This window comes from Eptesicus fuscus, chromosome 18 (assembly GCF_027574615.1).
Source record: "Eptesicus fuscus isolate TK198812 chromosome 18, DD_ASM_mEF_20220401, whole genome shotgun sequence".
Taxonomy (NCBI): Eukaryota; Metazoa; Chordata; class Mammalia; order Chiroptera; family Vespertilionidae; genus Eptesicus; species Eptesicus fuscus.
Window position 1 is genome coordinate 33,204,417 of NC_072490.1, and position 26,229 is coordinate 33,230,645.

The following is a 26,229-nucleotide window of genomic DNA, read 5'->3' on the forward strand; positions in this document are numbered from 1 at the left end:
TATGGAGATGCCTGTCTTTCAACGGTCTGACTCGGGACCAATGTCACTTTCCCAGGGGGACTTCCCTGGCCACCCCCCACTAAAGCAGCCTTTCCCCCATGTCCCATTACCCTTTTCTTTTCCACAGCACTAGCCGACCTGAAGGTTCTGTACTCGCTCAAATGCTTACTGAAGGGTTCAATCTTCACAGTCACTGCTAAGGCAGCAGTCTCAATGTCCACCGCTCAGAATGTTGGGGTTGGGACACACCTCTTTTCTATGCCTGAGGGGAGCGGACAGGGAGGTATTTACAAGGCCCTTGAGGTGAATTATTGGTAAAGCTAAGCAGGGTTCTCAGAGTGTGGCTATGGTAGACGGCCGAGACCCTTCCTTCCTTTGCTAGCCTTGCCCCCGTGCACACCCGGGTGCCCCCGCTGTGTTCCGCCTGTCCCAGGCGCCTGTCACAACTGTGCTTGAAGCAACGTGGCTGCCTCCAGGACCCAAGTGGCCGAGGCTTGTGGTTTAGCAAACAGCCGAGCTGTGGCGGTCTGCACGGCTAACCTGAGCCCTCCTCTGGCTGCCTCCACCTGACTGATCGGACGGGCTAACTGGAGTTGGAGGGCTGAGCTGGCATTATTTTCAGGTTCAGCAGAGGACAGTTTGCTGAGGGGAGTTACCCTCTGTCATCCCATTAAATGGGAGAAACCACCGTTTCACCCCACCACTTCCACACACAGTTAAGTTGAAGGAAACGAAACACATGGTCATTATTCGTCACATTTTCCAGGGGCAGTGGGCTTTGTCGAGGTGAGCGGTCACTGTTAGCTCACCGAGGGCCTCCCTGATCCTAAGGCACAGTTTGCGTCAATCTTCCTGAAGGTGACTAGATGCACAGTGGGGGAGGGGGAGGGGAGCCTGGGCAGGCACCAGGGGCCTTAAGCACTGCCCTTCCCACGACCTAAGGTCCAAGGCCGGCCAGGAGCCCACACAAGTGATACTGGAGCAAGAATGTGCAGACTGATACTACACACTTGAAAGGGTAACAGTAAACCGACCCCCGAGGGGGAAAGGCCTCTTAAACTCCCCCAAATCAGAGGGGCCGCCCCCTCCGGGAGAGAGATCCATGTGTGCACACGGCAAACAACCCCCGGTGCGGCTCCTAGAACGGCGCCTGATGTTGCAACCACTACTTTCTAACTTTTTTTTTCACTGTGATTTCTATTCGAAATTGTGCCTGGGCGTGGAATTTTAGACCCAGATAATGTGTTAGGGGATTTATGGAGTGAAACAGGATTTATCTCGGTCCAGCTTCTGCAGAGAAGGCTTTGCACCAGCCTGTACTGATGCCCTGGGGAGGACTCCGTTAGATGTCCTCAGCAGTGACCCCAATGTTACCGAGGACCGGGGGCCATTTCCGGCCAAACCCCACACCTACGGCTGGACGGCCAAGGCTGGGGCACCAGTCCTAGTGAGTCTTTGGTTGCTTTTTCTTTTAAACCCATATTTTACCCACTTAAAGCACGGTAGCAGCAGGAGAGAGGAAGCAGTTCCCAAAATCTCTAGCGAGGATTTCGCTACTTGGTAGAGATCACTTACGACTGATGGACTGCCATGAATGCTGACGTACAGGTCTTGGGACCTGCAGCACAATACTGAGGACTGAAAAGCTAGCTGTGGCCCTTGGCCCCTCCAGTACAGAGATGAGAAAGGTAGGGGCTGGTGGAGGAGGCGGCGTCCTCTTCAGGGACCGTGGGGAGGGAGCCTGGTGTTACCTGCCTGCAGCGGACGACCTCCTGGTCAGTGCTTCCTGGAGGCCCGCGGGGACCTCCCATCTGCCCAGCCTAAGAGATGTGCCTGGAACTCGGGCTGAGACTGAATTCTCTAAAAACTGCCTCTGTCTCTGCACTCTGAGTCTGCACTACAGCTTATTTCTGACAGAATGAGTTACTTTAGTTCAAGTTGTATGTTTTTGTGTATTCGCTTCTATGGCTTAACCCAGCTCCAGGCCAGCCAGGCCTCCCCCGGCTCACGCACAGGGCAGAGCTGTGAAAGGCAGCACGAGGCACCTGCACTCACCCCGGGTTAGAAAAGGACTGATCTGGGCGGAGCCCGCAGGTGCTCGATGCATAATCCAGGGGCAAATCCGAATGGCCAAGGCAAAGCCTGGAGCGAATTTTCTCTTATTTGCTCTTTTCCAGGCCTGGCTGTGAGACCTGGCTGGGGTTTGGCCGTGGGGGCAGGTGTCTCCATGCTCCTGTTCGGAGGAGCAGGGACTGGACGCGGCAGCACAGCGTTCCTGCGGCATCTTTGGCTACGAAACACACCAGCTACGGCACAGCCAGAACCCACCCACTTTTCAGAATGCGACACCAGGTGGGTCTGAAACGCAGTTTACCCAGGAATAACTCAGTAAGGCCATTTTGATTAATGAAAATGTATAAAAGGTGACATGGACAGGAAAACAGTGCTTTCATGTTCGGGAAATGACACCTGGTTCATTTTCATCGATGCACACGGGTGAAATCACACAACTGCTGCAGGGAACGGGAAGCAAGCCCTCTGGTCGGAGGGCCGTGTTCTAGTTTCGAATGGAAGCGCTGCGTGGAAGGCATCGCTCTGATTAAAATGACACTTCCCTTCCCCGTGAAGCCCCGACGAGAATGCTGGCAAAGGCAGTGCTGGCGGAGGATTAATGCACGTGGAAAGGCTATTCTACCTTGGCTTCGAGAAGTAGCCCTAAAAAGTTCTATGCACCAAATGCATTGGCTAATAGTGATCATTTCCATTTCACTATAAATTATTCTAAATGTCACTTAAGTACTTAAGAGTTAGCGCGCTCCTTTCTAGAAGCTGTCTAAGGCAGCTGGTGCGTAAAGCACCTCAACTAGGCTTTCAGCTAGCTCAGCAGTGCAGCCGGCCCGGGCCCGCCTCCCGCACTTTTCACGCCCATCCGGGCCTCCCACGGAGAGAGGCACGAGACCTGATCCCGGTAGCAATCCTGGTCCTAAGGAGGGTCACGTGGGGAACAGATCCCACCTGCGGAAGGTGAATGAGCTTTGTTCATGCGGCCCAGGTCTCCCAGGACTGTCCCCTCAGGAAGCTTGCTCTGAGAGGTGACCTACTACCCTACTGTCAGTCTCATCCGCATACGGTAACGCTCATCTCAAGCGTGTCAGCCTGCGTGTAACTCGCGGGTTGTGTTTCCCTAGTTTCCACTGGACACACAGTGCAAACAGAAGCAAGGACTGAAGCAATCATTTCAAAAACAAGAGCTCACACTAAAAACACACATGAGCATCCATAGGAAAATGTGGATTTCGTCCTGTCTTTATTCTGGGGAGGAGGAGTCCTCCTCCTCTTCCTCCTCGTCGTCGTCGTTGAGCGAGCAGGGCGTCTCCCCGCGGGACTCGGAGCAGTGAGAGGCCGCACTGCTGGACTGGTGACTGTTCGGGGCCAGGATCTGCCCCGTTGCTAAGGCCACTTCAGCATCCAAGCAGAACCCCTGGTTTACGCTAGCAAACAATTCAAACACACAGCTTGTTAACGTGGAGAACGCTCTCCGCTTCTTCACACACGGGAAAGGAGGTGCCACCCAGAGCCTGGGCAGGGACATGCTGCCTCCCCCCAAGAAGGGGACGGGCTCGCCTTTCGAACCCTGAAACATACGTACCTTGACTGGGACAAGGTGGCACCAGTGGTCAGGTCTAAACTGGAAACTGACTGGGTAGAGTTCAAAAGCAGTCCCTGATTGAGCCATGCCGGTCCTGTGGAGATATCTACAGGGAAACAGACAGCGGTGGGTCCCGCAGTCACAGCCACACAAGCCTCCTGCCCTGGGGAGAAGCCAGGTTTCTGCAGCTGAGAAGAGACATTTCTAAATCATAAGGAGGGGCGGGGGGGACACAACAGGAAGGCTGACTGTAGTAAGAATTCAAATTAAACCAACTGTGGGCTCTCATTCTCTTAAGACCTCAAGAGACAGCCATCACTGGACTTCCGTGGACACCTGCTGTCCTCGCGGTGGAAGACTCGGGACCCTGACGGTGGTGGGAACAGCCAAAGCCAGCAGTGGGCAGAGAAAGTCAAGTCGGAAATATCGGAGGTACGAAGGACAGACACATTTTTGCCAAAACCCCCACTGAATCCATCTTTTCAAGTGCCCCCTGGTGAACTCGGTGCTACCATCATCCAACACTATTCTATTCTTTCTCCTGGAACCGTTTGCTTGTAACTCAAACCAGCTCTCCTTTAAAGGCCACGAGCAGTCATGCGTTTAGTGAGGGTGAGACCGGCACCGCTTTTTCAGTCTGCATAGATGTTAGGTCTGTCCTTTCACCTTGTTTTCTATACATACATCGTATTTCTCCTATCATAACCTTGACCAATTCTCACTGTAATTTCACTTGTTCAATGCTTACCTCCTTATCTAGAGTGTCAGCTCAGAGAAGGCAGTGACAGGACATATAAGATCTAAATGTTCATGAATAAGTACAGTCTCTTCAATAGTGAGTTTACAAAGGTGATGTACTTATTAGAAATACAATTCTAAAAAGAAATTCTTAGAATTACAAGATCGAATGAACACTCAGAAAAATGCAATTTACCAAAACGAGCGCTTATTATGTTGAATCAAAATAATTTTATAATTGCTGCGCAAAACACAGAAAGCTGTGTGTGTGAAGATTGGAAACGGCCAGCCGGCACTGTCGGGCCAAGCGAGAGGCATCGTAGGAGGAAAAGTAAACGCAGCCTCTACACAGATTTTAGGTTTCTCACAGGCTAACAAGGCAGCTGTGAAAAAATAACTTCGGCTCTAAGAACAGCAGACTTAATACATTAAATAACAAGTCTGCACACGATAACATTAAAGCCAGAATCCTGATCCGAATAGTAATTGGCAATTGGCCTACGAGGAAACTTTGTCAGAGCTCAGCTAGTTGCATAACACATTACACTTTCTCTTCACAACAGCTTTGGAAGCCTGTGTTTCATTCACATTATCCTAGGCACACAGTGGTTCTCACGAGCCCTCTGTCCTTTGCACTAACCAGAAAGTCTGTGCCCCAGGCTGCCAATGAGGTCACGGAGAGATAAAAGCCAGAGAGCCTGCCAATCGCCCGCCCGAGCTTTTACAATGAGAATGGACTAAAGTTGTGGTGAGTTCCTGAAAAGCCCTTTCCTTAGCCGCTGCTGGGCTGCCAATAAAGAGCCGGTCCTGCCCTGGGAGAGGGCAGGGGGAACGGGCAGGGATGAGGGGCAATAAGATGGGGTCCCATTTGCAGGAGTGGGTGATGCCAATTTAAGAACTAAAACCAACAGAAACAAAGTCTCATTCAATAGACACTTGTGTTGTGACCGGAGCCAAAACCACAAAACAAAACAAATAAAAACTATTACTTTGCTTATATCTGATTTAATATACCTTAGAACTTACTAAAATGCCTTTAAAAACTGATGTGCAATTCTACTTATAATGAAGGGAACGGCCCAAAGCAAAGGCAGAAGCACTGTTTGCTAACATCCAGATTCTAAGTGCAGAATATACCATAATCTTAGTAAGGGATGTCAGAATTAGTGAAACAAATCTGAATTATATAACATGCAAAACTGTGGTTGTTAGTATATTCAAGTATACTTTTATAATTCATAATAAAAATGATAAAGAACCCAATTTAAAAAACGAGCAAAGGATCTGAATAGACATTCTCCAAGGAAGATTTACGAATGGCCAATAAGCACGTGAAAAGATGCTCACATCGTTAGTCACTAGGCCAGTGATGGCAAACCTATGACACGCGTAGCCATTTCTGATGACACGCAGCCGCATGCCGAGGATGAAACATTTGCGAAATAATGTTTTTTCCTCAGAGTGACACACTACCCGAGTTATGCTCAGTTTGACACACCAAACTCAAAAGGTTGCCCATCACTGCCCTAGGGAAATGCACATCAGTCTACAGTGAGATCCCACATCTATCAGGGCGGCTATAATAAAAGGGGGACAACAACAAGGTGTGGATGGGTGTGGAAAACTGAAGCTCTCATACATTGCTGGTAGAACTGTAAAACGATGCAACTGCTTTGGAAAATAGTGGCAATTCCTCAAAACGTTAAAGTAGGAAAGGATTCAGAATCAAGGGAGAGCATACCGTGGACTTGAACTAATTTTCTATGAGAAAAGGAAAAAGGTTTTAACATGTTCGGGTCTGACATACTTAATCTGGGACAACATGTGAAAGCATCCGTTAACATACCTGTGATATAACCTTCTAACGCCTTTGGCACCAGTGACTTGGCGCGTTTCAGATCCTCCAGAGAACATTTGCCTGACTCTAGACCAAAGGACATTCCCATCCGCTTTAGTACTTCGATGTCATCATGGATCTCAAAGGTGTTGTCAAAATTGAAAAGATACTCAAACCTGCACCAGGAAACAAAGTTGGTAAGGGGCTTCCATGGTGTTGGGGAGGTCTGAAGAGTTTTCTACTCTGTATATTACATAAAAGAATGAGGGCCAGCCCTAACTGGTTTGGCTCAGTGGATAGAGCGTTGGCCTGCGGACTCAAGGGTCCCAGGTTCGATTCTGGTCAAGGGCATGTACCTTGGTTGCGGGCACATCCCCAGTAGGGAGTGTGCAGGAGGCAGCTGATCGATGTTTCTAACACTCTATCCCTCTCCCTTCCTCTCTGTAAAAAATCAATAAAATATATATTTTTAAAAAAGAATGAGGGCCTAAGTTCAGCTATAGTACTAGAAATTATCGACGTTTATAGCAATATGGGTCATTCTGCTGTATTCAGGAGACGACATCTCAAATACATCACTTTCCCAATTAAAATAACTTTCATGTGACAGACAAAAGAGGTCCATAAACTTTAGCCCTCATTAAAGCTATTGCAAATTGGAGGCAGAAATTCTGGTCTAAATCCAATATTGTTGGTTTTTTAACCTTTTGCACTCGGATGTCGAGTGTGACTCGACACGGTTAGCATTAAAATAAAGGAATCGAGAAAAAAGCAAGTGAGTGCAAAGGGTTAAAAATATATTTTTATTGATTTTAGAGAGGGAGAGGGATAGAAACATCAATGATGACAGAGAATCACTGATCGGCTGCCGCCTGCAACCCGAGCATGTGCCCTTGTCCAGATCGAACCTGGGACCCTTCAGTGTGCAAGCTGTTGCTCTAACAACACCAGCCAGGGCTAGTTTGGTCAATTTAATGAGCTGCCTGGCTAAGTAAGGGGAAAGATTGCATCACCACAGTGAGTGAAAGAAAGGCTGTAGGACCTACCGTGAACAAACTGCTGCAAGCTTCTTAGAGTCTCCTTCCGTCCGGGGGAAGAGCAGGAGTCAGATACCACCCAGGAATGGACCCCAGCCAGGGATGAATAGAAGCCATAAAGCCCTTAGAGCAACAACTCCCTGACTCCCAGATTTCCTGCACTTCCTTTATAAAAGCATTTTATATGTTTAAATTGCTTGCTTTGAGTCCAAGCCTTGATAGGCATTATCTCATTTAATCCTCACCTCAGGGCTGGGAAGTGACAGAAGCCCTGGAATCATCCCCATTTGTTTTCTGGAAAACAGAGCTTTGGAGCAGTTAAACAGGGGAGCCATCTTCCACACCCCATGCCCTCAACTGTCTCACGATACTGGTCACAGCCTGAAGACCAATGAATTAACGATTTTCATGAAGGGTAAAATAAATTACACATAAATTCTGTATTACTGATGGATGAATAGATAAAGAAAATGTATAAATACAATAAAATATTCAGTCATGAAAAAAGAGAAGGAAACTCTGCCATTTGTGACAACATGGATGGACCTTGAGGGCATTATGCTAAGTGAAATAATTCAGAGAAAGACAAATACTGAATGATCTCACTTAATGTGGAACCTAAAAAACTGAACTCATAGATACAGAGAATAGATTGGTGGTTGCCAGAGATGGGGAGGAGGGAGCGGGGCAAAATACATGAAGGTGGTCAAAAGTATTAACTTTCAATTATAAGATTTTTTTTAAAAAAAGGAGAGATTGCACCTAGCATTTTCACGTCTATTCATCCATTAGTAAACAGAAGCCCACTCAACTGTGGTAGAGTAAAAGTGGTAACTGCTTTTGTGCCACATGTGGATCTAAAATATTTCCACAATAAACTAGGACAGCGAGTCACCAGCGAGCTACCTGTGTCAGACCCTCACTGACGGTCTACCTCACTGCAGTTCCTTTTTTTTTTTTTTTACAGAGAGGAAGGGCGAGGGATAGTTAGAAACATCCATGAGAGAGAAACATTGATCAGCTGCCTCCTGCACACCCCCTACGGGGTATGTGCCTGCAACCAAGGTACATGCCCTTGACCGGAATTGAACCTGGGACCCCTCAGTCCGCAGGCCAACGCTCTATTCACTGAGCCAAACTGGTTCAGGGCCTCGCTGTAGTTCTTGCCCAATTACACCACATGCATGTACATACGTGCACATCCTGGTCTGGGTCCAGGCACCACCCTGCGCGTGACAGGCAGCAGAGGGCCGGTCACGTGACTGGGGGCTGTGCAGGGCGAGTGATGGAGCACAGGCCAGAAGCTGACTCCACTCCATGTAGGAGCGGGTGTTTCACACGCCCCAAGGAGGCAGCCGTGGAGGACGCAGAGAAAGGAGTGCACCCTTCTTATTTTGGCAAATGACAGGACTGCGTGAGGAGAAGGTGGCCGGCCGGCAGCCTGCCCCCGTTCTGCACTCACTTGTCACTGGAGATGCTGCAGTCTATGACCGTCTTCCTGCTCGTGTTGATGATTATAAACGGCAGCTGAATGGTGGAGTTCAGAGCTGGCGGGCCCTGGTTCTGCTGTTCGTTTTGCCGATTCCTCTGTACCAAGTTTTTGAAAGCGATTTGCTGTAATGATCAATAAAAAAAAAATAAAGTTATTTAATATGGATAAGTGAGTTGGAATTAAATGAATAAAGAAAATCCACTTAAAGCATAGTTTAAAATTAGAGTTTAAAGAGACCTTCCACCTGTAGTGAATTAGACACTTAAGAAAGATTAGAATAATCCAACTCAGTAAATATATTTCAAGGGGAAAAATTACATTTAAATGGTGTCTACCATCATCGTAATGTAAACAATGGGGCCCATGGTTTCCGTTCTCCATAGGAATGGGACCTTACAAATCTGAGAGCCAGGGGCACCTGCAGCTCTCCTCAGAGCGAGTGACAGGGAAAATGACACCGAGCGAGCTTGTTTTCCCCTCACCCACCACAGACGCCCAAGAGTTCAGGGTTGAATACATCGCTTAGTCTAGCCCAGTGGTCGGCAAACCGCGGCTCGCGAGCCACATGCGGCTCTTTGGCCCCTTGAATGTGGCTCTTCCACAAAATACCACGTGTAGGCGTGCACGTACAGTGCAATTGAAACTTCGTGGCCCACTGCGCAGAAGTCGGTTTTCGGCCTGGGCGAGTCTATTTTGAAGAAGTGGGGGTGTCGGTCAACAGAGCCAAATATCAACAGTACAACGATTGAAATTTCTTTTGAGAGCCAAATTTTTTAAACTTAAACTTCTTCTAACGCCACTTCTTCAAAATAGACTCACCCAGGCCGTGGTATTTTGTGGAAGAGCCACACTCAAGGGGCCAAAGAGCCGCATGTGGCTCGCGAGCCGCAGTTTGCCGACCACTGGTCTAGCCCAATGATATGCAAAAGAGGCAGTGGCACACAAGCATAACTCACCTGTGCCATGTGATGTCAGTGTGCTGTGACACTGTTAAAAAAAATTAAGCTAAGTAGGCAGGCCATGGCAAATTATTGTTCAGGGACTTAATTTTCTAAGACAACTTCATCTCTGTTTTTTGATGAAGGAAAGAACAAAACGCTAGGAGGAAATAAGATATGAAAGAGCAAGAAGTGGCTGTTTCCTGTTATACTTTGGGTTTCATTTCAATAGAGAGACCTGCTTTTATAAATGTTGACAGCTAGGGTGCTCCAGGATGAAATCATCTATAAATATTTGGTTTGAGAGATCACAGAGGGGGGAAAAATTTAGGAATTAAGAAAATACACATGAGAGCGATCTTGGCTAGCACCATTCTTTCTGATACACACGTAATTACAAGTCTATTGAGAAACAGATTTTAAATATAACATATCCCGAAAACCAAGCTCCAAAATGTTCCATGACACTCTTGAGGAAACCTGAGGAAGGCTCAGCACGGAGCTGAGGGAGCAGGAGTTGACAGGGAACTCCTGCAGCTAACTGTGCAGGGACGGGGACCACAGAGAGGCAGCGGGGGGAAGCGGGTGCAGGGCAGGAGCTAAGATGCGAGGGCCCGGCCGCCAGGTCTACAAGAAGGCAGGATGCTGCAGGGAGCAGCTGCAGGAAAAGGAATCAAGGGTCAGCTTTTTAAAAGCTGCAGCAGTCTCTTCAAACAAAATCTAATTTGGACGTCCAATAAGAAAAACATAAATGCCTCCTCCAGCGGTAGGTCCTATGGGTTCATTCAGTATGAAAAGCGGACACAGAGCACAGGAAAGAAGAAACGGCCCAGACTCCGGGCTCCCTGTGTTGGGAAAGTCTCTGTTCCACCTGCTGCCACTCCCCTGCCCCGGCCCGCTTCCTGCTCAGAACAGCACAGACCTTCGGAAGGCGACCCGTCTTCTCCTGCCCCTCCGATTTATACACGAATGTGAAAGGGGGGAATATATATATATATATGCATCTAAAAAGTGTAAAACAAAAACCTGGACTATTTAGGCGTACTTAACATTCTATCCTTCAGACAAAGTGACTATTTCAGGGGGAAAACATAGTAGTAACCCCGTGGTATCTTTACTTCTGAAAAGTGGACTTCACCAAAAATTAAATGACTTACAGTTGTTCAAATCAAAGTTGATTTTAGGATTGGTTGAAAGCTTTTCAAATAAAGAAAATTGCAGATAAAAGCCAAGGCATAAAGGCATGCATTCCCTCCCAGGAACACGCCCGTGCCGTTCCTTTCCCCGCTCCTTCCCCTATAGGCACGTGTATCTCCTAAACTCAAAGGGAGCCCATGAGATCTGCAATCAGGGGAACCCCATAAACCTGTGCCCAAGGCCCCACTTTCTCCGGCTTCCCAGTGAGCCACAGCAGCGCAGCCTGGGCTCTCCGTAGCTGCTTCTACCCTTCCTGGTGCCACAGTCCTCAGTGTGTGTTTGCTGTGGCTAAGAGAGTCCTGCTTGCTTTGCTGCAAGGAAAAACAGCAAAGGCATCAAGATTCCCTGACTCATTTTACAAGTTTCTGGCTGGATTGAATATATAGCTCCACTGTATGGCTCAAAGTGAATTTTTACACCAACTGCAATGACCAAAAGTAGAAAAGAAAGTCCATCTACCCTGTGATTTTACCTCCCATAACTTCATACAAAGGCTCTGTTATATTTTTAAAAAATCATCCAAATTCTAGGCAATTAGCCAAAAAAATATATAGGGAGATCCTTATTACACTATACATTTTAATTTTCTTTTAAACATAAATGCATTTTAAGGTTGGGTATTTTTACAAAGCTTATTAAGTATTGCATGTTATTCTGTTACTTACAGATAATGAGTATTAGAGGTGGATTTAATTATTTTACTCAATGTGCCCAAAATTTTACTAGCTTTACTTTTTAGTATTCCACATTAGGACTAAAACACACACACACTCCTAATAGTTTCTGTTCAGAGTAAAGATAAGTGTCAAAGTAAACTGTTGTGTAAAATGCCACCCACAGGGCAGGTGAGGGCTGCGGGGCCCTGAAGCTGGTGAGAGACGGAGCCAGCTTAGAGACAGACCAGGGGATGGCAGTGGGCTCGCCTGTGGGAGGCTGCCCTCCTGTGGTCCCAGACACGCCCTCAGAGACACCCCAAGTAGGAAACACGCAGGTAAGCGGAGGAGCAGGCACAGGCAGGGGAGGTAACGAAAGGCGTCCCGGCACCTTTACCTGCAGGAGAAGCTCTTGCAGCTGGGCCCGCTTCTGCTTTATCCGCTCTATCCGCCTCTGCTTCTCGATCTTTAAAACACAGGCCACAAAGTAACATGAAGACTGTAGGGTATAAAGCACTGCTCATTTTCAGGTCCCAGTTCTGAGATATCAAGAATTTTCTTTAGGGAGATGCAAACCAACATCAATAAAGGCAAGACACACCTCTTTGGGGGGCAGGGGTTGGGGTAAGCGAGCAGACAATTCAGCAGAATCGCGGCAGCTGCTATCAGTAATGAAACCATCTGCTTAAGGAATACCTGGTGTGCAGGACGCATTGCTATTTACTACTGAAGTTCCAACAGTGAGAGCGAACACTTAGGAACACTTCCTCTATGTGCCGGCACCCAGCTCAGCACTCCCCACACATTACCTTAATTCCTCTTCTCAAACCCTATGTATGTCCTTATCCATTTGCAAGTAAGGAAGTGGAGGCACAAAGGGTTAAGTAACTGCCCCAGGGCACACTGCTCAGTGCTTGGCAAGGACCCTAGCCACCTGGTTCCAGAGACCCTAATATTAATTGCTTTGCTCTATTATGCTCACCCTCCCCACCCACCAAGAATGAGGTAAGATCTCAGTCTGACTTTTATTTTTACTTTTAATTAATTTGCTTTAAAAAAAATCTCACATGGCTGATTGCCAGGTCAAAGAATACACGTATAGTCCTCTCCAAAATGTGTTACCAATTTGCACTCTCATTAGTAACAGTATTTCCCAATAACCCAGTCAGTACTAACACTCTCCCTCCGATGGTGCACAGGACCTTCTATGGTCCATACTTGGCCCTGGTCACATCGAAGTTAACTTTTAATCCTGTCGTATCTTGTATCATTTCCTATTTCACATGTGTAAATATCACTTTCCCGAAAGAGAAATTATGTCAGATTTCTCTCTGCCTTTCCTTCTTTCTCCTTCCTTCCTTTTCTCCTTTTATTTATTTTAGTTTATTATTGACGGAAAATTGCTATACTATATATATATATATATTTTTTTTTTAAATATATTTTATTGATTTTTTACAGAGAGAAAGGGAGAGGGATAGAGAGTTAGAAACATCGATGAGAGAGAGACATCGACCAGCTGCCTCCTGCACATCCCCAACCGGGGACGTGCCCGCAACCAATGTACATGCCCCCGACCGGAATCGAACCTGGGACCTTTCAGTCCGCAGACCGACGCTCTATCCACTGAGCCAAACCGGTTTCGGCTATACTATATTTTGACTGACTTAAATAAGCACAGCTGGCCCGAGCCGGTTTGGCTCAGTGGATAGAGCGTTGACCTGCGGACTCAAGGGTCCCAGGTTCGACTCCAGTCCAGGGCTCATGCCCGGGTTGCGGGCTCGATCCCCAGGAGGGGGCATGCAGCCAATCAATGATTGTCTCTCATCATTGATGTTTCTATCTCTCTCTCCCTCTCCCTTCCTCTCCGAAATCAATAAAAATGTATTTAAAAAGAAATAAGCACAACTGCTAATACAGGTAGCTTATATAGATTCAATATACAATTCAATTCGTCTGCAGTAAGAAACATGCTTATGGGATAAATTTCCCAGCTTCAAAAGACTATTATTTTCCTCACTCTTTCGACTACCGGGAAAACAGATCTTGGGGTTTGATTTTCCTTGCGACGAGTTCCTAACGGTCTCTTTGGGCAAAAAGTCAGTGACATCAAATGAGACATTTTTCTTGTCTACTCCAAGAGAATATTTCTTATTTGCTCCCCATCCACTCTAGTCTGCACCAGGAATTTCCTCTCATTATTCCTCTAACCGCTACCACACTTTAATCCTAAATTACTGTAGGCTGACTGTGAAATCAGTGTGGCCCTCATCATTTGAAAAGATGTAGGCGTTGCGCCCTGTACCTGAAGCGTGACAGGCCAGGCCCCCGCCTGCCCCTCCTGCACACACAGGCTGTACCGACTCTACCTCCAGAACACTTCTCCAAACTCATGCCACTGCCCTAAATAACGCAGGCCACCTCCAATCGGCCCCTCCATTCCCTCCTGTCTGTCCAACTTCCAACCCTCTAGTAGAGTGACCTTCAGAATACCTCCCAGCAGCCCTCCTCTTTATAATTCTTCAAGAGCTTCCCTAGTTTACAGGATCAGGTCCCAACAGCTCAGCACTTTCTCCTGGCCTGTGCTCGGGCCACACCCCGCTGTGGGCATGCTTTCCGATGCCTGCCTCAGCCCATGCAGGCCTCTGCCCGGAAGGCCCTCCCTGCCCTAAACCACTTGGCAAACGCCTACTCCTCCCTCACGACTGAGCTCAGGGATTTTTTCCTGTAAAGCCCTCCCTTATCACCCAGAAAATCTGTACCTACTTCTTTCATAGTAGTAATCACATTCTTGGTAACACTTTTTACATTTCTCCTCTTAATTAGAACAAAAGCTCCTTGGCGTCAGAGATTTTGTCTGTACAATCTTTGGTGAAGCACAGAGCTAGCAGATGCTAACAGATTTCTGTTATCAGCTTAATATTACCGGTAATTAAAATGATGCTCAACTTCCACTCCATCAAAAGGAGAAGAGGAGGGCATTTCCACTGCTCCATATAAATAAAGTTATAATTTCTGACAAATGTCTGGTTTCTCCCTCCATCCACAAGTATGATGGTACCAAATCATGAGAAAAACATGAAACCAAACACACTTATCTCCGTAAGCTACCTGTCACCTCAGTTTATTCCCTTTATGGCCGGGACAACAAAAATACGTCAGATTTGGAAACCATGTCAAGGCACATGCTCGTTTAGGAAAGATTTCCTGTAATGATTAAAGTTAACAGAATAAAAATGTTTTTGTACACATCATGTCCAAATTCATGTTACTGCTAAACATCTGTCCATTCTGATAAAGATACGAGTGAAATACCATTCTGTTGCCCCTGATTCTAGAGTTAAAGGTAAAAGTTTAAACATAAGAAGCAAACGGACAGCTTCACCCATATTTTGGGGGTCCATAAAGCAAGCATTATATCAAAACTGAGATAGTATTTCTGTTATATGAATCACCAAAGTTATTATTAGATGCTCAGAATTGAATTAGAATAAAATGAAGATCTTCTCTAAGAAACAGTAAAAATCAAGCCATTTAATTTCTATACCCCTCGTTTCATCAGGACATCAGTCAGACTACATATCTCTAAAGTTTCTTCCAGTTCTAAAACTCTACGTAGAAGAATCTATTTTTAAAAAAGACACGGTATACATAAATAATTAGGAATATTTTACTAGTATGTAACCACATTTCTAAATTAAAATGCCTCTGATGTAAAACAAAGCAAACTACTTTGTATAATCAGATTTTCCTTTCTTACCTCCAGGTTTTGACACTCCTGAGCAGAATTTGTAGGCAGGCCAATCCACTTGATTTCTTTTTTTTCTTTTGATATTATGTTCATTGCCATTAGCACATTTAAAGCATCATAAACTCTTCGCCTAATGTTCTTCTGGTCATAAGCCTGCTAAAAAATACATTTATTAAGTGATAAAAGTTAAGGGTTAAGATAACAGTCACAAGATATTAAAATATTTAATAAATAATCCTACCTAATAATAGAGTAATATGTAAATTGACCGTACCTTCGCTATACCACCAGCCACGCCCACCAGCCACACCCACCAGGAAACCATCCTGCCGGAGGCTTTTCCGGCCTTGGGCACCAGCGGGGAGCCTGCGACGGATGGTAGGCAACTGGCGGTCGGCTCCTGCGACAACCAGAGGCTGACCAACTGGAAGTCAGTGCTGGCCCCGCCCCCAAGCAAGCGGTTAGGGGCAATCAGGCAGGCAGGTAGAGGGGTTAGGAGTGATCAGGTAGGCAGACCAGTGGTTAGGGGAGATCAGGTAGGCAGACCAGCGGTAGGGGTGATCAGGTAGGCAAACAGACCCTCACTGGGCTGGACCCGCCCCCAAGCAAGCTGTTAGGGGCAATCAGGCAGGCAGGCAGAGTGGATAGGGGTGATCAGGTAGGCAGACCAGTGGTTAGGAGTGATCAGGCAGGTAGGCGAGCGGTTAGGGGCAATCAGGTAGGCAGACAGCCCCTTGCATGGCTGGCCCCACCCCCCAGCAAAGAAAGAGGGAGGCCCAGGCCAGCCAAGCCATTGCACCCCAGCCTGTTGCCTGCAGAGGGAGGCCACCAGTGGCAGGGGAGGGGAGGCAGTGCTGCACAGATGGCAAGCAGTGGCAGCGGTGGGGGTGGGGCCAGCTTCCTGCAGACCTGGGAAGGAAAGACCCGATAGGCCCTGATCTCAGGCCAGGCCTAGGGACCCTACCCGAAGGGTCCCGGATTGTGAGAGGGTGGTTGGGCTGAGGGACGCCCCCGAGTGCATGAATCTTCATGCTCTGGGCCTCTAGTCTATATATATAAAAGCCTAATATGCTAAGTGTCTGACCTATCGGTCGACTGCTCGACCAGTCTGTATGACACGCACTGACCACTGGGGGGCTGACGCTCTGAATGGCAGGTTAGCTTGCTGCTGGGGTCGGGCCGATCGGGACTGGGCGAGATGAGCAGGACATGCCCTGGAGCCCTCCTGCGGTCCGTCCCTGGCCAGCCGGCCCCCCATTGGCCCCGATCAGGACTTGGAGAGATGGCCCCAATCGGCCCCAATTGCTGGCCAGGCCAAGGGACCTCACCTGTATATGAATTCGTGCACCGGGCCTCTAGTATTATTATAACATCTTCAAAGTGCTGAAAACATTCTGTGCCATTAGCACATTTAAAGCATCATAAACTCTTCGCCTAATGTTCTTCTGGTCATAAGCCTGCTAAAAAATACATTTTAGCAGGCTTACGAAACTATCCTTCAAAAGTAAAGAACAATCTAAAGAAAGTAAAGATTATGTTACATACAGATCTAAATTTAAGAAATGCTAAAGGGCCTTCTTCAGGGAGAAGAAAGATGATGTAACTGAGATAGAGCATGGAAAAGTAGGATGGAATGAAGACCAACAAAAAAGGAAAATCTTAATTAACACTCTCTGTATAAAACAAGAATGGCCCGACCGACGTGGCCTGAGTGTTGACCTATGAACCAGGAGGTCACGGTTTGATTCCCAGTCAGGGCATATGCCCAGGTTATGGGCTCAATCCCTAGTGTGGGGCGTGCAGGAGGCAGCCAATCAATGATTCCCTCTCATCACTGATGTTTCTATTTCTCTCTCCCTCTCCCTTTCTCTCTGAAATCAATAAAAATATTACAAGAATGTCTTTTTGAGGCTAGAATACATATAGAACTAATATACATGACAACAATAGGATGTATAGCAGAAAGGGGTAATGAAGTTAATGTGAGCTAAGGCCTTGCATTGTCTGGGAGGATATTCAACTTTGAAAAGTCAAGGATGCATGTTTTGAGCTCTAGGTAAACAGTACATCTCAAAATGTGGTCCATGGACTAGTACTAATCTACATACTCTTACTAGCTTTCAATGAAAATAGGGAACTTGCACCCAAATGCCAATCACAGAGATCACTAACTAAAGAACACTGTTTAATTCAGCTGACTTTTTTGAGGGGGGTGGGTAGCAAGACTTTCTCAATGAAGAAAAGTGTGTTAACTTGCATTGTGGAAAAAACCCTTTATCTTATTGTGTATGGGTAGATCCTAAGAACAAAATCCAATCAATCAAATGCCCTGATAATAAAGGATGGTGGAGAACACTGAATCCATTTAAAGGTAGAACTAAACTTAAATAAAGGAGATTTGCCTGGCCAGCATGGCTCAATGGCAGAGCACTGATCTATGAACCAGGAAGTCACAGTTCAATTCCCAATTGGGACACATGCCCAGGTTGTGGGCTCGATCCCCAGTGTGGGGCATGCAGGAGGCAGCCTATCAATGATTCTCTCATCATTGATGTTTCTCTCTCTCCCTCTCCCTTCCACTCTGAAATCAATAAAAATATATTTTAAAAATAATAATAAATGGGAAGCTTAAGTTCTATAACTGAATGTAAATAGAAATTCTGACACTGCAGAAACGATAACATAAAAAATATCAGTATACAACCCCCAAAATTGTATTTTAAAAATATGTGTTCATCTGTATGTTGAAATAAATAATAAAAGAATTCTTTACAAAACAAAAAATCAACAACAAAAAATTCCCAACAGACCCTCAAGTAAAGGAGGAATTGGGAATTCCCTAGCTTGTCTGAGTCCTCATATTGATGACATGGATAACCCAAAGAGGTACGCTGTTGCATCACTCATCACAGTCAATGTCAAGTGCATGATCTACCTACCGAATCAGCCGCCAAATGGTTATTTGTATTGGTGAACTCTGATACCAGCTCATCAGCTACTTCATTATATGACGTTGTGCCTTTCCGCTGAACTTTCTCACACACTTTCATTGAAAAATGTCTCAAGCCTTTTCCATTTTTATCTCCTTTTTTGCTTCGTTTACTAAGAGAAGAAAACATATTTATATTTATACTCCATTATACTTACTTAGAGACTTCCTTTACAAAAGTAGAAAATAATGAAAAGACAGTAATTTGATTTTTGTTTCAAGTGGTAAGTTTTAATTGAATTAGAGATGAGGAAATGTTTTAAATTTAAATTTTACCTTAAAAGCCTAATAAAATATAAAGCTAGAGTGCTTCTCTTACACACATCACCTATTTCTTCAACAAATATTTACTGAGCAGTTATTTCTATTATGTGCCAGGCACTGTTCTACATACTGGGAATAAATCCATGAGAAGAACAGATGCAAACTCTGCCCTCGTAGTTTATATACTGGTCAATACTTACCTAATTATTTCAAGTTTGGGTAATGCCTAGGCCTAAACTTTGATTCAGTTTAGTTTTACTAAACTGAGTGGTTTAGTTCTGCTAATCTGAGTGCCAACTATATGCCAAGATTATAAAAGACATGTCAATTTAATATTCAAACAGACTATACACACACACACACCACACACACACACACACACACACACCAGTTATGGGGGAGTCTAGGAAGATAGCAAGACAGCAGCATAGTTTTCAGACTCTCCAAATCCCCAGATAAAAACGGAGCAACTAGACAGCAAAATGCAAACCTCATGACAATATTTACAGCAAAACTAGATGACAAGGTATCCTCAGAATACAATACCAACGGCCAAAGGCCTACATGGTAGTGAGCAGAATAAGAAATACTCAACCAGGCTGCATTTAATGTAAATCAGAACAGTAATCCCCAAATAGCAATACGAACTTAATAGAAAGCACAGCAGGCCAATATGAGAGCAGCAGTTGAAACGAGGAGTTTCACCCTCTTCAATACCAGCTGTGTGCAAGGGAACCAAAATAAGGACTGAAGAGGTCACAATAATCTATTTTGCATAACTCCCACAACTGATATTCAAGAGAAAATGACTAATATTGAAGAGAGGCAAAGAATATACTGACAATAAGAGTACCTGAAAAAAAATAAAAGGGAATAGATTCTAAACATTAAATGCTAATAATTGAAAAAAGTGTTCATAAAATACAGTCAAACCTCGTTTCTCGAACATCTCCCATCTCCACTCAGTTGCTCACAGAAAAAATAGGTTGTGGAACCAAACTTCGGTTTTCCGAACTGACAACCCTTTCAAGCTGATACCTCAGCATGACAAAAAGAGTCTCTCAGGCAACAAACAAAGGAGAGAATGCTTTTGTTGCTGGGGAAATCACCGAATAGCACAATTTTAAAACAATTTTAAAACGTAGAGGCCATCAAGAGTGCTAATGTTGCTAACCGTGTGAAAGAAACAATGATCACAGGCAACAGAAGAGGCAGAAAAACTTGTTGATTTGGATAAAGGAAAAGCAGTTAATCAGTGACAGCCATTTCGGAGGCAGTGATATATAAACAAGCAAAGATGCTGCATACTGAGCTGAAAGAGACCCGGGAGTGAGTGCTGAAGTGAGTGCTTCAAGGCTAGTAGGGGGTGGTTTTATTTTATTTACTTTAAGTCCTTATCCAGTTCTTAACAAGGACCTCATAACTGTTCTAGAGGCACCCCAGTCCTTCCTGACATAGCCATCATGGTGAACTTGCCACACGAACCCGGTCATGTCCCTATTCTGTTTATGTCACTGTCCTAAGTCATTGCGTTTTGGAAAAGAATCCAATTCCCATTTGCTGTGTCCATTTCCACACAAAACCCACTCTAGGCTGATATGCCCTTAGTTTGGTGCATGGAGATACAAATGGCTAGTCACACGTAAGTTAATATCATTCGTACAAGTCAAGCGACAAAAGTAAATAAGAGTTGCTAAAAATAGGAGCAGAGGAGTTATTTTGAAAAAACTATGTTGTGTATGGGATTTTTAATTTATACTAAGAACTGGATAATGGCTTAAAGTAAATGAAATTCTCGACTCAGTGTTTATATACTTTTTAAAAGCCAGTGATAAAGCATGGTGTTATTTTTCATGTAATTCTAGTATTTTTAAAAAGGGAGCAATAAAACAATCATAGGGTAGTTTGGCTAATTTGTCCTCTGTAGTCATACATGGGTAATATTTAAAGAAAAAGCGAAACACAGTCCTTAAATAGGAACAGCTAAACTTTAACCCTTTGCACTCGCTTGCTTTTTTCTCGATTCCTGCTACCGATGCTAACCATGTCGAGTCACACTCGACATCCAAGTGCAAAAGGTTAAGTGCTGAAGAACATACTCCTGAATCATAAATACAAGACTACATATAAAAGTCTTATAAGATTAGTTCAGTGCATGCATTGATAATAAACTTGAGGAGAACTGTGGTTAAATATCAACATTGGTAAACTATCCTATCCTATATAATGAAAGCGTACTATGCAAATCGACTGAACGGTGGAACGACCGGTTGCTATGATGCGCACTGACCACCAGGGGGCAGACGCTCAACACAGGAGCTGCCCCCTGGTGGTCAGTGCCCTCCCACAGGGGGAGCACCGCTCAGCCAGAAGCCTGGGCTCATGGCTGGTGAGCGCACCGGCAGTGGCAGGAGCCTCTCCCGCCTCTGCTGCAGGCAGGCGGTAAGGAGCGAGGGGTCTCGGACTGTAAGAACCACAGACTGCGAGAGGGATGTCTGACTGCCGGCTTAGGCCCAATCCCCCGAACAAGCGGACATCCCCCGAGGAATCCCGGACTGTGAAGAGGGTGCAGGCCGGGCTGAAGGACCTCTCACCCCCCAGTGCACGAATCTCGTGCACCGGGCCTCTAGTTAGTTATATATTTTGAGCGATTTACTTCATTTAACTGACCCAGAGTCCTCATCCATCAGAAAAATGGGGATACAAATACTGCTCTCACAAGGATACTGTGAGGATTAAATGGTATAGCATGCATAGAACGTTAGGTACCACTAGGTGATTTTCCTCTTCATGAGCTCCAGAATTTTCATAACCAATACAAAACTGAAGGGTACTACTCAACATTGGCTGAATCAAGAAATTAAGCTTGTTCTCTGAAGGTTATTAAAGCATTGTGCCCAAGACAATAACAACCAATCAATGTCTACATTAAAATTCAATAGTAGTGAGAATAGTCAACACCTGCAGTACACAGGTAGGAGATTTGGACCTGGCAACCCCTTCTATAAAAACTTCTTTGAAAGTCAAATGAACAATGCCTCTAGTAAAAGAACATTAAAAGGTAAAAGCCTATATAAAGAACTCAATTCAACTGAACAACCAAAAAAAAAAAAAAAAAAAAAAGCAACCCAATTAAAAAATGGGCAAAGGAATTGAAAAGACATTTCTCCAAAAAAGAGATATGAATGGTCAATAAGCACATGAAAAGATGTTCAACATTACTAACCATTAGGGAAATGCAAATCAAAACCATAATGCGATATCACTCACACCCATTAGGATGGCTATTAACAAAAACAAAAACAGTGCTCGCTTCGGCAACACATATACTAAAATTGGAACGATACAGAGAAGATTAGCATGGCCCCTGCGCAAGGATGACACGCAAATTCGTGAAGCGTTCCATATTTTTTAAAAAGAAAAAAAAAACAAAAACAAGACGTATTGTGAGGATATGGAGAAACTGGAACCCTTGTGCACTGCTGTGAGAATGTAAAATGAGTAGAAAATATTATGGCAGTTCCTCAAAAATTTAAACATAGAAAGAAGTGACAACCCTAGCCGGTTTGGCTCAGTGGATAGAGCATCAGTTTGTGGACTGAAGGGTCCCGGGTTCAATTCTGGTCAAGAGCACATGCCCAGGTTGTGGGCTAGATCCGAAATAGGGGACATGCAGGATGCAGCCAATCAGTGATTCTCTCTCATAATTGATGTTTCTATCTCTCTCTCCCTTGCCCTTCCTCTCTGAAAACAATACACACACACACACACACACACACATTTAAAATAATAATAATAAAACAAACATAGAAGTACCATATGATCCAGCAATTCTACTTCTGTGTACATAGCAAAAGAATTGAAAGCAGGGACTCCCAACAGATATTTGTACACCAGAGTGTTCATAGCAGCAATATTCAATAGCCAAAAGGTGAAAACAGCTCAAACATCCATCAACAAATGAATAAAAAAAATATATAATGCAATATATTATTCTGCCTTAAAAGAGAATGAAATTCTGATACATACTACAACATGAATGAACCCTGAAGACCTGATATGTGAAATAAGCCAAATATGAAAAGGTAAATACGATATGATTCCTTTTATATGAGATACCTAGAACAGTTAAATTCATAGACAGAAAGTAAAACTTTGGCTACTGAACCAGAGGAAGTGGGGAGTTATTGCTTAATGGGTACAGAGTTTCAGTATGGGGTGGTCAAAAAGTTCTGGAGATGGGTAGTGGTAATAGTTGTACAATAATTTATTTTTTCAGTGGTTCTTTCGGTTTTGAACTTATTTATGTTTTGTCATTTATGCTTAAATGTTGATGGCTTAGTGGCTTCATTAGCCAGTATATCTCTGTAAAATGAGATGATATGGTTTTAGCATTTCATCATTAATTATGGATAAAAAAAACCAAACTCATTGTGCCCTTGACCAGACTTGAACCCAGGACCCTCCAGTCTGCAGGCTGATGCTCTATCCACTGAGCCAAACCAGCTAGGGCTATTCTTCATTCTTTAAGTCACTTCCATGGTCACATCTAATTTATTACTACTCCTGCCACATTCAGAAAAGGTGTGCCTTTTCCTGACAAAACTCTTACAACTCAATAATAAAATGACAACCCAAAGGATCTGATCATACGTTGGTCAAAGATGATATACAAATGGTCAATAAGCACATGAAAAGATGCTCAACATCATCAACCATCCTATCTAATAAAGAGGGGATATGCTAATTGACCCTCATGCCATCACAAAGATGGTGGTGCCCACAGCCAAAAGGAGGGAATATGCTAATTGACTGCCCTGCCCTCAATGATGGCAGCACCCACAGCCAATAAGGAGGGAATATGCTAATTGACTTCCCCGCTCTCAAAGATGGCGGCACACACAGCCAATAAGGAGGGAATACGCTAGTTGACTGCCCCATCCTCAAAGATGGCAGCACCCACAGCCACAAGATAGCACCGCCCAGTCCCCTTAACCCCACCGGTGTGGCAGGCGTGCAGCAAGACTGGGCCCACCCCGAGGTGGGCCTGGACATTCCACGCGCCTGCCTCTGGAGTCCCCCAGTCCCTTCAGCCCCCCAGTCGCCCAGGGCTGGCCCAAGGCGCAGGCAAGCCTCAGATGGCGGCTGCCCAGCCACCCAGGACTGCCCGAGGCTCAGGTAACCAGGGTCGGCCGAGGCTTGCACTGCCAGCAGTGGCAGCAGCAGAGGTGTAATGGGGCGTCACCTTCCCCTGATCGCCGGGTCGCCACCCGCCCCTGAGGGCTCCAGACTGTGAGAGGGGACAGCCGGGCTTAGGGACCCCCCTTCAGTGCATGAATTTTCATGCACCGGGCCTCTAGTTAGGGATATAAAGATAAAAACCCTAATAAGATATAATTTCACATCCACAAGGTTGTGAAATAAATGAAACAGGTAAGTGCTGGCAAGGATGTACAGAAACTGGAAATTTTTGTTGGTGAAAACAGCCACTCTGGAAAATAGTCTGGCAGTTATTCAAAAGACCAAAGAATTACCATATGACCAGCAATTCCATTCCATACAAGAGAAATAAATATTGCTGTCAGAGAAACACACTGATTGGTTGCCTCCTGCACACACCCCGACCAGGGCCTGGGCTGGGGAGGAGTGTGCTACCGAGGTACATGCCTTTGACCAGAATCGAAGTGGGGACCTTTTGGTCCACAGGCCGATGCTCTATCCACTGAGCCAAACCGGCTAGGGCTCCTTTTATTATTTTTTACATGAGAATGTCAACAGGAATTCAGCCATTGTGGTGCAAACATAGTGTTCAGTTACCATCTTAAACTGGAATCTCCCTATCTAAATCTTAAATAAAGAGTTTACACACTTTCTTAGAACCCGAGCTCTTTGAAACACCAACGCCCCCTTTCTAAATTACACCAAATTTCATCACAGGATGTGGAATACATAGGAAGCATTCTTTACCAAATAAAACCGAATTGAGAAATAAAAGAAGAAAAAAAAAGCTACTAATATAGTATAGTTTACAAAGCATGTTACATTTTATTAATAATTTCAAGTATTCAAAAAAATTGTGCCCAAAGAATAATAGGAAAAGTATCTATGCTCTGGCCGGGTAGCTTAGTTGGCTGGAGCATGGTCCCGATACACCAAGGTTGTGGGTTCCATCCCTGATCAGGGCACATGCAAGAGTCAACCAATGAAGCATCAATGAGTGGAACAACGGGTTGATGTTTGTCTCTCCTTCTCTTCCTATCTTTCTCTAAAATTAATAAATAAAAAAAGAAAAAAGTTGCCCTGACCGGTTTGGCTCAGTGGATAGAGCGTCGGCCTGCGGACTCAAGGGTCCCAGGTTCGATTCCGGTCAGGGGCATGTGCCTTGGTTGCGGGCACATCCCCAGTGGGGAGGTGTGTAGGAGGCAGCTGATCAATGTTTCTCTCCCATCGATGTTTCTAACTCTCTATCCCTCTCCCTTCCTCTCTGTAAAAAATCAATAAAATATATATTAAAAAAATAAAAAGTTATTTATCTTTCCAGGCACTTAACTGGAATCCATAACCACTATCTTCTTACATTTTCCTAATAATAATTTATTTTTATTTTAAAAAGTAAATATAAAACTAAAATTTGTAGTATAAAACAGTATACCCCGGGTTTAAGTTGCAATAAACATATTCCATTTAAATAAATTATATATAATATATAATAAAAACTTTATTTCTCATTAAAATGAGTCAACCAGAACATTTATATCAACAAGGTAATTTAGTAATTTGATAAAATAATTTAGAAAAAACACACACCCTCATGTTCCTGTAAGTATCCATTGTGTATGTGTTGGGGGTGGGGATGGGGATTTGAGGTGGGAAATAAATGTTTATTTCTTATGGACCTTCTCTCCCTCCTGGGGTATGTTATCTAGGCCTGTGACCATTTACATGCTGATGCACTACTTATAGACTTAATGATATTAATCATTTAGATAACTAATAAACTTTTTGAACTTCATATGTCTAAAACAAAATTCAATCCCTCCCCAAACCTACTCCTAGCAACAATAAATGTAAATGGCATCAATATTCACCCAGCTATTTGTGCAAAAAAAACAAGAGCCATCCTATATTGCCCCTTTTCCTTCATTCAATCTATCAATAAATTTTGTTGGTTCTACCTCCAAAATTAAGTCATTTTTTTCCCATCTCTACTGCCAAGCCACAGCCCCTGCAATAGCTTTGTAACTGATTTCCCAGCTTCTGTTCTAGTCTCCTTAGAATCCATTTCTGCTCAGCAGTCCGTGTAAATTAGCATGTCATTTCCCTTTTTTAAAAAAATATATTTTATTGATTTTTTTACAGAGAGGAAGGAGGAGGGACAGAGAGTTAGAAACATCGATGAGAGAGAAACATTGATTGACTGCCTCCTGCACATCCCCTACTGGGGATGTGCCCGCAACCAAGGCACATGCCCTTGACTGGAATCGAACCTGGGACCCTTGAGTCCGCAGGCCGACACTCTATCCACTGAGCCAAACCGGTTTTGGCTCATTTCCCTTTTTAAAATAAAAACAAATTCCTTACTGAGACCTATAAGGCCTTTCATGATCTGACCCCTGCCTACCTCTCCACCCTCATCTATATATATATAAAACCCTAACATGCAAATAGACCGAATGGCGGAACA

The 26,229-nt window shown here is 44.7% G+C and overlaps 1 protein-coding gene and 1 non-coding gene across 2 annotated transcripts in view; one reads left to right on the forward strand and one right to left on the reverse strand.

Moving 5' to 3' along the window:
- Nucleotides 1–3,290: 3,290 nt before the first annotated feature.
- The window catches only part of TFDP2 (transcription factor Dp-2), a 122,384-nt gene continuing 99,445 nt past the window's right edge, over nucleotides 3,291–26,229 (reverse strand). Inside the window, exons 7-13 of the mRNA XM_054729411.1 lie at nucleotides 18,232–18,394; nucleotides 15,302–15,448; nucleotides 11,939–12,007; nucleotides 8,724–8,875; nucleotides 6,234–6,400; nucleotides 3,650–3,755; nucleotides 3,291–3,491 (exon numbers count right to left, since the gene is read on the reverse strand). Of these exons, the coding sequence (XP_054585386.1) occupies nucleotides 3,308–3,491; nucleotides 3,650–3,755; nucleotides 6,234–6,400; nucleotides 8,724–8,875; nucleotides 11,939–12,007; nucleotides 15,302–15,448; nucleotides 18,232–18,394 (988 nt within the window). The 3' untranslated portion in view covers nucleotides 3,291–3,307. The remainder of the gene's footprint in view (nucleotides 3,492–3,649; nucleotides 3,756–6,233; nucleotides 6,401–8,723; nucleotides 8,876–11,938; nucleotides 12,008–15,301; nucleotides 15,449–18,231; nucleotides 18,395–26,229) is intronic.
- LOC129147185 (U6 spliceosomal RNA) lies at nucleotides 21,851–21,957 on the forward strand. Its single transcript, XR_008554511.1, has one exon. It is a non-coding gene; the product is annotated as a U6 spliceosomal RNA (small nuclear RNA).